We start from the raw sequence: 9,707 nt of genomic DNA, 5'->3' as shown, positions 1-9,707 counted from the left end.
TTCATCGGAGGGCTGTAGTATTCACTATTCAGAGTATGACGCAGAGGAGTTCTTAGGCTGGGGTATCCTTACCACTTGAGTCTTCGGAAGCCTGGTTTCCGAACCAGGGGCGAGACGGGGGTCTCCGTGTCGGTTGGGAATCGTTGTGTCCCTGGAATGAGGAGGGATTATCGTAATCGGAAGGAATTAGAGAGATGGTGTGTGCATAAATCCGTGAATTTTGGGTCATGAGTTGAGTACCAGATTGGAAATGAGTGGCTCCAATTCTGCTGTTGAATCAGACTCTCGAGCTTGAGTATGGATCCCTTCGTGTATTGAGTAGGCGAGATGAGGTTTTGGATTTGTGGATGGGTTTCATTTTGATGGGGGTATTGATCTCCATCTGATATCTTAGACCAGAGTGGGTCGGTTTTTGTTGGTATGAGAAGAACCGTGAGACGCATGGAACCAGTAGGTGCTAGACGGCGGTGGTCGGAAGTGGGACGATTTCAGATGGGGTTGTAGTATTCGCTTGGGGTAAAGCGAACTTCGTGACTTGTGTGTCACAATGATCCGAGATAGTTATTGCGAAGTGAAAGCCGGTAAGACGTTTTATTAGGCGTGCAGTGGGTAACCTTTGGAAGTTCAACTATTGGGTCAGAGTCGACCTGGTACTCAGTGTTGGAAGGGAAAATGGAGAGAAGCTGGGGCTTATGAATAAGAGTGCCAGAGGATCGTTTCGAGCTGACTTGACCATTTTCTTGTGCCTGAGGACAGAGTTTTGAGGATCATTTCCTTCAGAAGAGTTCCGATAGCTGCTCAGGCGGCGGGTCCTTAGTGAGTTATGACCTTTCCGTTCCTCTTGAGTTCGACCGGGATCGATTAGAGAATCAGAGTTGATAGAGTGTTATTAGAGTCTGTTTTTCGATAAGCGTTAGCATGATGATATTTTGCGAGGGTGGTTTGGCAGGGAGACAGACCACTAGAGGTTTCAAGTTCTATCGCTATGGCAGAAGGGTTTGTCCTTCTTTGGGGTCGGGAGTTCCTGTTGGGTTCAGGTGTTCTTGGAGGAGATTGTTGAATGATATGAGGTCCTTTCGGTGGTGCTTCTTGGGTTTTGGGTTCGATCTTTGTGTTGATAAGGAGCGATTTCGAGGGCGAAATCTAATTCAAGTGGGGGAGAATTGTAACATCTTGTTTCGGGTCTTCTGTGGTTAGGGTTCGTGGGCTGCAACCCGGGCATGAGGAAGTCTCGGGGTTGCGACGAGTTACTAGAAGCGTAAGGCATCTCGTCACCTTTCTGTGGGTATGAGGTTCTTTGGACTTGTATATATTAGGGTATTAAGCTTAATTGTCATAAAGTCTTAATATGAAAGAGTTAAACGAAATGATAAAATAAAAATATACAAACGAATTATAAACTCGTATATAGAGTATGAAAATAACCCACAAGTATGTATATACTATGGTATAATACGAAATCTCGTCGATAAATAATGTGTATGTATTTTTAAGACTAAGTTTACTTACGGATGAAAACAATATATTTTCAACAATAACTAAAAGTTAAAAATACAATAATAATGGATTAAGGCGACAAACAGTCAACCGACATAATACCGACATATATGAGTTATTCGACTACGCGAATGGAACGTCCTCCCTATCAGATTGTAGTATGAAACTACTCGAGTTATTATCGTCACATTATTTGAACGCTAAGTTAAATTCAATATTTAACTAAATTCACTAAGCCTTAAAAATCTTAATAATTTAAAATTTACGTTGGTGACCATCGAAAGCGACGGATTTATGGACCGAAGAATTGTTGTCATGGAATTTATGGATTTTTATCCTGTGTGTATTTGTGTGAGGAATTATCAAAAGGGGTGAGAGAGTTTTAAGATGGGGTGTTTTTCTTTCATTAGGATCAAAATCCTAGAATTGAAACCTAGCTCTATAACCGTTAATCCATGAGGGGTCTTATACTGTAGGTCTATGTACACGTCATAGATTTATAATAAAGAATGTTGGTGTAGATCTATTTCGTAAGGAATGATTTATGCAGGTTGGTCTTTTTCCCCGTCTGTGGTTGCTAGCTATAACTTCGTCTGACGAGGCAAATTCGTCTGCGGGTTGATCTATTTCGTCTCGATTCCTCCCTTTTTGTTGTGTCTGTGTGGATTATGGAACCTCGATAGTGTCGGTTATATGCTAATTGTTAGAATGAAGATTTATATTCGGAGAAGTATATGTTTAGGATGAGTCAATTCTCCAAAATTTGGGTCGAATGTCTAAGATTGTTTAGGTTGTTAACTACCTCTCTTTACGACATAATTCTCCGTAAGCGAACGGGGTCAAAATAATAAAATCGTCACGAGAATAACTAGTCCTTGTCGTTAAAATTATTTGAGTAGTAATAATATGCGTTATAATTTACCGGTCATTGAAAAATATTTTGAATTATTGAAACACTCGGAGTCAAAAGAAAATATATAAAACTCACCAACATTATTGTTGACGTATTTTCAAAATGTATATATCTCTAGGTATTCAAAGTGACCGGAAGAACTCTCACCCAATGTGAGGACGAAGGATTTGATGTTGGAAATAAATAGTCGACTCTATAGTAGCCTTTTGTCTATTTTATGTTGTAGGAAATTGTATTCCGCGTTTAACGCTTATGGATTTATTAAAAAGTGTATTTCGTCGTATTCAGATTTCGGAAGAATGTAATGTCGTATAAATTATGTTATAATTTAATATATGTTGTTGACTATGATCCAAATGTTTAGGCTCAACCTCGACGTTTCCACCGTTGGTCGGGGTGTGACAACCAATGCGACGAGAGATGTTCTGTTCATCTATTCAAATAAATGAAGGTTTTTTTGCCATTTTTCACACTTTCATTCAATTTGCTAAATGTCATTTTGTGGTTATTTGATTTAATTTTTATTCCACATGTCATTTTATGGTTTTTCTATTTTATTAATTCCACATAGTATTTAAATACAATAACAAATGCATATTAATTTTTTTAATGAACTTTCCTTTTAATTTCAAAATTACTAAATTAAAACTTCATTAATTTTCTTTATTTATTTATCTAAATTATTTGTTTAAATTTAGAGAAAAAAAACAGTTTAATTTTTATAATTCAATATTTTTCTCATTTTTCTTATAAATTCAAATTTCTCAAATGTTTAGAATTTTATATTTAGTTTTTTCTTTTAAATAAACATATGTAATATATATATGTGTCTCATACCTAGTAAGTGAATATATATATATATATATATATATATATATATATATATATATATATATATATATATATATGGAAAATCTTCAGAAAAGTCCTAATATTTTCGGAAAAGTTACATTTTAGTCCCAAGATTTTTTTTTTGAACGAAAAAGTCCTGAAAACCGGCAAAAATTTGCAGTTTGACCCTTTTTAACCGGTTGAAACTGGTACCAAATTAATTTAGAACTATTTCGTAAACTAACTTAAAATATTTGGATTTTTCTGTAAACAAAAAATATTAGGACTTTTCTGTAAACAAAAATATTAAGACTTTTCTACAAACAAAACATTTATTATTATTATTATTATTATTATTATTAAAAATATAATAAGAATACTATTTTTTGAACTTGTTATTATTAATATTGTTACTAATACATATAAATGCATTTAAATGAAAAAAAATAATATTAATGACATTGTTTAAGGGTGGAGGTGGAGGAGATGATGATGCTTTTAGCATTGAAATCGTGAATGTTTGCTTGTATATTTTTACTTTGTATATGGTCATTTCACATTTGTTATTATTGTTTTCAATTCAGAATATTAATACTTAACAATTTAAAAGAAGTGACATATTTGTAAAATTGTTTATAAATAGTTTAAGGTAGAAAGTGAGAAATCTTTCTACCTTAAATATTTTTATATACAAAGTGAGAAATATTTCTACCTTAAACTATTTATAAACAATTTTACAAATATACAACTTCTTTTAAATTGTTAAGTATTAGTATTCTAAATTGAAAACAATAATAACAAATGTGAAATGACCATATCGAAAGTAAAAATATACAAGCATACATTCATGATTTCAATGCTAAAAGCATCATCATCTCCTCCACCTCCACCCTTAAATAATGTCATTAATATTATTTTTTCATTTAAATGCATTTATATGTATTAGTAACAATATTAATAATAACAAGTTCAAAAAATAGTATTCTTATTATATTTTTAATAATAATAATAATAATAAGGGTTTTGTTTGTAGAAAAGTCATAATATTTTTGTTTACAAAAAAGTCATAATATTTTTTGTTTACAGAAAAGTCCCAATATTTTGGGTTAGTTTACGAAATAGTCCCAAAATAATTTGGTACCGGTTTCAACCGGTCAAAAAGAGTCAAACTGCAAATTTTTTGCTGGTTTTCAGGACTTTTTTGTTCAAAAAAAAAATCTTGGGACTAAAGTGTAACTTTTCCGTAAATATTGGGACTTTTATGGAGATTTCCCATATATATATATATATATATATATATATATATATATATATATATATATATATATTAAAGTTATCCACCCTTAGGAACAGTAAAGTTCCTAAGGGGTTGTCACAAATGGCGCACTGTTTATGGGTATGGTTGCAATTCCCGCTTCGTTTTTGTAAGGGGTATTTTTTGACGTGTTGTATATTCTGTGTCACATGTGTTAAGGATCTACCGCCTTATCTTCCCCCACCGCTTTCTCATCCAATCATATTCGGATTCCACCGTTTTTCGAAAACCCTCCATCTCTCTCTAAACTCATCGGCTTCAGAGAGTTAACATCCTACAATCGATCTCCACCGGATGACCCTTCTTCCGTTTCTACACCGGCTTCCGAAGTGTCAGACACACGATCCTCCATAGGGTTAGTTTAATCACATCTGCGATTCCCTCTACACATTTATCTCTTCCATCACCATTCTTCTCTATCACCGACTCAGATGCTTCTCTAACCTTTTTTCTGGTCGGCGGCTTCAAAGATGAAAGAAAGTGTAATTCATTCTTTAAACCCTAGAAAATAATCTCCGGTCTGTCAATCACGTTCTTTCTTTCACCTCCATCTACTCCGCTGACCGATCGTACCACACTTAATCCTCAGGTTACTACTTTTTTTTAGTTCTTCAAGTTAGATTTCAGTGAAATTGCACAAATTTGGGACTATGAGTGTTCGTTCTTTCTATAGAAAAGGCGTTAGCAGACCGATGACGATGAGAGGTGTGTGATAACATTTTCGCTTCTTATGTTTGGTTCTTTGTCCGTGTTGTTACTGAATTTGTTCAGATAACTGAGTCTGGGTTTTTCTGTTGCAATTATCAAATAAAAGTCAAGGAGCATTGTTTCAATGTTGAAGAAGCCCAACTGTTAGAATGTTGGAGTAAATCAACTGGGATGCAAAGCCTATGGAGTGTCGACCAGGCATGGAACCGATCAGAAATAGGGGGTGACAAAAGGTAGGATTCATTGATTGAATATATACACATGGAGTTCTTTTTCTCCAAAATATGAGCCACTGATTCTAAGAAAACTGAAATCTGCTACAGCTCACCAGCTACATGTTTCATATGGATCTGAAATTGTGTTCCAGGATATTACAACATCAGATACAACAGAACCTAGGGCAGGCCTACACTCTGACTCCCTGGAACATCGTGCTAGCATTGCAACTCAGGTATGAGTTTTTTTACAAATGGATTTATTCTTATTGAATTCTTAGTCTACTTAGTTAATATGTCTAACAAATATTTTTTTCAGTTGGCTGTTGAAAGAATGTTGGCTTCTAAAGGAGAAATATGGAGGAACCCAACTATCGTTTTGCTGGTGAATCAAGGTAATTGCTCAATATTAATAGAGTTTTTTTTTTTTTGTTCCATCAATGATAATGTTCATCAAAAGGTAACCCATGTATGTGTTTCTTTATTACTACACTTAGGAGTGACTTTCTAACAATAGCAACTACGTACAGGGCCAGATCAAGAGACAACTTTGACCGCAGTAGCTGAGTATATATTTTCTGCAGCAACAAATCAACCTTTTCGGTTCCCATCAAACTTCACTTTTCTTTTAATAAAAAAGGTTGAATTGCAATTAGCAACCAAACACTTCAATTGAATGGAAAAGCCAATCACGCCACTGGATATGCTTATCCGAAACTAATATATTAAAGACCTTAGTAAATAGAATAACTTTTTAATTGCTTAATGGGTTAAGGTGAAATAAGCATAAACAAAAGATGAGGTGCAAATTTGGGCAATCTGTCTGGATTTTCTAAAAATCATACTAAATTTATTATACATAATTAGAAAGTGAAATTTAAATTTTTAGAAAGGTGGGAATGTCTACTTCCTTTCACCTTTAGAAAGTAATGGATGATTCCGAACTTAAAATGGTCAACCTGTGTTATTTGTCCAGGTTGTCCAGCAACCGAACATTACGCCATTTCAGTTGTTAAAATCGTAATAAATTCCATCAAAATAGTTAAAATGTGAAATTTACAAGGTTCAAAGGTTGGCGCAGTTCACTGCTTGCATCTTCCAACCTCAAAAAATCATAGTAAATTCTAAGGAATCCTATTTCTTGCACTTTTTCAGTTTCTGGGCGACAAGGCACTTGAATATTTCAAATATGGGTCATTGGCAATGGAGGTAATTATATTCACATCAATATATTCCATCAATCATCATCATGTTTGTCTTTTAACCTTAAACTTACAATTTTAGCACTATATTATTTGCATAATTTGATCTACTGTTACTTAAGATTACAATTTATGATCAAAATGAAGGGGTAGAATTGGTCTATTCAACGTTTTGATGCCCAAGTTCACATAACTACAGATACACTTTGGTTCTTTCTTTTCTTCTAAACTTTTATGGATACATAATGTCACATGGATGATGGATGATGTATGAAGGATAATGGATGCATTCTTGTATTATAGGTAAAATACTATATGCGACAGTTTCTAAGTGAAACAATGTACACTTTGACCTTGAATGTAGAGCTGACTATTCTCCACTACAGAATTGTTGTGTACTACATTAAACTGTGCAACAACTACTCATATATTATTATTGTTTGAGATATCTTTAAATAAATAGTAAAAAAATAATAATATGATTGATTGGATACCTAAAAAATGTCAGTTTTTGAAAGTTTATGACTGATTGTTATACAGTTTTTCTGTCTGGTTGGATAAAAGATCACATTTGGGCTTTTCAAACATGTTAACTTAAAACTGGTCTGAAGTTTCGACTCTAACAGAACAAAATTGTCAACATCATTGAACTTTTTGTCATTTACTTCAAAAAGAATGATACTATTATATTTTCAGCAAAATCCATTCCATTTGCATCCCAAAGTGCATGTCTTCCTTTTCTGAATTCTACTTTCTTTCTCTAAAGGATCTGATCGAATTGTATGTTGCTACTTTATTACATGATTTTATCTTAATTCTGTAACTGAAACAAAAGTATTTGTACACATCTGAAGAGGAAAACGACTACTTTCCCTGACCCGTAGCGAAGCGAAAGCATTCCCTCTAGTTTAAATATAATTATATATAAATATTTTATAGTATATTGATATATATATGATTATTCTATGATTTATTATATTTAACTATCTTTATTTATAATTGAACCTCTATCTATTTTAACATTTTTCTAATATGTATTTTATATATTTAAATTGTATTTATCTATAATTCAACCTCCACTCTCTTTATTTTTCAGTTTTATTGTTATACATTATTTCGCTTCGGTCACTAACCACCAAGCACTATCTATTACAAATGTTTTCTTTAAATATATATATTTTTTAGTTTTATTTTTCCTTCATGGTTAAATAACCATCATATTATATTATATAGTATTAATTTACATTGCGGCGTTCTGGCTTCTTTTCTCAGCCGATGACAAATAGCCTATGTCGGACTTCTCCTCCAATCACTTCCTCCACCGCCATTGACTGCTTTTGTAAATACCTCCGTTATTGACTGGTTTCGCCCTATTTGTATTTTCTTTTGATTCCATTCGATATTGGCACCAGTGGGAGAAGAAGACAACGGACGTTACCACACGCAATCGCCTATATTTCTACCGGTGGTGACCAACAAAAGCCCTAAAATCGATTTCAACCGTCTGTACCTACATCTCCAAAGGTTTTCAGTACTGGAAAACGTAAGTAGAAATAATAACTGATTAAGGGGGTGTATATGAGTGATTTTCAAAATGATTTATTAACTTATTAGCTTTTCAAAAAGTCAATAAGTTAAAAAAATGTTTGGTAAACACTATTTTTTTAAGCAAAAACAGGCATGAAGTGACTTTACCAAAAAGCCAAAAATTTTTGGCTTTTCCAAAAAGCCAATAAATTGTTTCAAAAGCAGTCCCAAACACCCCCTAAGTACCAATGACTCTCACCTTACTTGGGAAGGGGTACTGCTTGAGTTTATGTTGGCTTGGATATCTAAGCCAATAATTAAATTAGTATAATCTTGAATAATTAGCAAAGTCCTTTTGGGTTGTCATCATAACTAGAAACAGCTAGAAACGATATTAGGAGAAAAAGAGATATATAATTTGTTAATATATTATGTGATCAATATATTAACTGAAAATAGATAATTGATATGCTAATTTATTATGCAATTAATAAATTAACATGAGATCAATTGTTATATAACTGATTTGCTAATTTGTATGATTAATAAATTAATAAGAAATAAATTAGAATTAATTAATTATTAATTAGAATTAATCTAGAATTAATTTGGGATTAATCAGAATTAATTAAAGGTGCAATGGGTGAATTGTAATTGTTCAATAGTTGAACAAAAGAAGCAATTCTAGAATCATCCAAGGGGTGGACGGTTTTGGGAGCCCCCTTAGGGTTTCCAAAAGACTTGGATGAAGATAAGGAAATGATTTGATTTGGGATTAAATCTATTATTTAATTATTCAAATCTTTCTTTGTCCAATATGATCCCTTATAGCCTCAATTTCGTTCATGCTCTTCCTATAAGGCTTAGGAACGAAAATTATACATCTATTCCCTCTTCTCTCTCTCTCTCTCTCTCTCTCTCTCTCTCTCTCCTATTCTTTATAGAGTTTCTAGGGTTTTGGATGTGAGCTATTAGAGGCACAAGATTTATGGTGCTTGCTTTCCAATGTTTTCCATAAGGAGTTTGAAGTGATTTGTTTACTACAACAAATCAAAGGTATGTAACTCTAATTATTGTATTTGATTGTACTAGGTGTTCATTAGGGTTCAAATTATTTTTGTTGTTCATAACATGTTACATTCAAAGTGTTAAAGACATAGATCCTTTAGGTTGCATGTGCCCTTAAATATTAAGTGAAATTCCGCAAGCACATAGTTATTGTCATCTATAAAACCCATCAGTTTATTCCCTAGAGGTTTCTCACGTGTGGCCAAGTTTTGATCCTCACTTGGGGTATTTATGCCCCTGAACCTTGTAATTCATCTGTCATGGGAAAGGTGCATGCTTCCAGGCCGTCAGATAAATGCCGACCTGGTTTACCACGTCCGAGTACTCAAGATAATTATTTGTCGATTGAAAAAAACACCCCCTAACGGAAATTGTAGCCCATTTTTTTTTCTGGTTTTGGATGCCTTTCAATTCACACGGTCAACAATTCC

General features: G+C 33.3%; 1 protein-coding gene across 9 annotated transcripts; it reads left to right on the top strand.

Moving 5' to 3' along the window:
* Nucleotides 1–4,725: 4,725 nt before the first annotated feature.
* LOC145128563 (protein ACTIVITY OF BC1 COMPLEX KINASE 7, chloroplastic-like) lies at nt 4,726–7,089 on the top strand. Of its 9 annotated transcripts, none has more exons than XM_079063373.1 (7): nt 4,726–5,261; nt 5,371–5,497; nt 5,588–5,715; nt 5,799–5,874; nt 6,010–6,119; nt 6,635–6,688; nt 6,829–7,089. In XM_079063373.1, exons 4-7 carry the CDS (start codon nt 5,814–5,816, stop codon nt 6,832–6,834), a joined length of 231 nt encoding a protein of 76 aa, XP_078919499.1. In that variant the 5' UTR covers nt 4,726–5,261; nt 5,371–5,497; nt 5,588–5,715; nt 5,799–5,813; the 3' UTR covers nt 6,835–7,089. The 9 variants fall into 9 exon arrangements, 3 of the variants coding, with proteins under 3 accessions (XP_078919499.1, XP_078919498.1, XP_078919497.1); XR_013716994.1 differs by having other exon boundaries at nt 4,729–5,261; nt 5,632–5,715; nt 6,010–6,082; XR_013716992.1 differs by having other exon boundaries at nt 4,729–5,261; nt 5,632–5,715.
* The last annotated feature ends 2,618 nt before the right edge of the window (nt 7,090–9,707 follow it).

This window comes from Lactuca virosa, chromosome 8 (genome assembly GCF_052849685.1).
Source record: "Lactuca virosa cultivar CGN04683 chromosome 8, Lactuca_virosa_CGN04683_v6, whole genome shotgun sequence".
Classification (NCBI taxonomy): Eukaryota; Viridiplantae; Streptophyta; class Magnoliopsida; order Asterales; family Asteraceae; genus Lactuca; species Lactuca virosa.
Note: the sequence above shows the minus strand (reverse complement) of the source record. Positions and strands in the feature narration are given on the sequence as shown.

What these genes read in the sequence shown, in the direction of transcription:
- LOC145128563 (XM_079063371.1), top strand. Translation starts at nt 5,207, where the DNA reads ATGAGTGTTCGTTCTTTCTATAGAAAAGGCGTTAGCAGACCGATGACG. An exon ending in GAAATAGGGGGTGACAAAAG is followed by an intron (nt 5,498 to 5,631) that starts GTAGGATTCATT and finishes ATTGTGTTCCAG; the next exon opens with GATATTACAACATCAGATAC. An exon ending in GTGCTAGCATTGCAACTCAG is followed by an intron (nt 5,716 to 5,798) that starts GTATGAGTTTTT and finishes TATTTTTTTCAG; the next exon opens with TTGGCTGTTGAAAGAATGTT.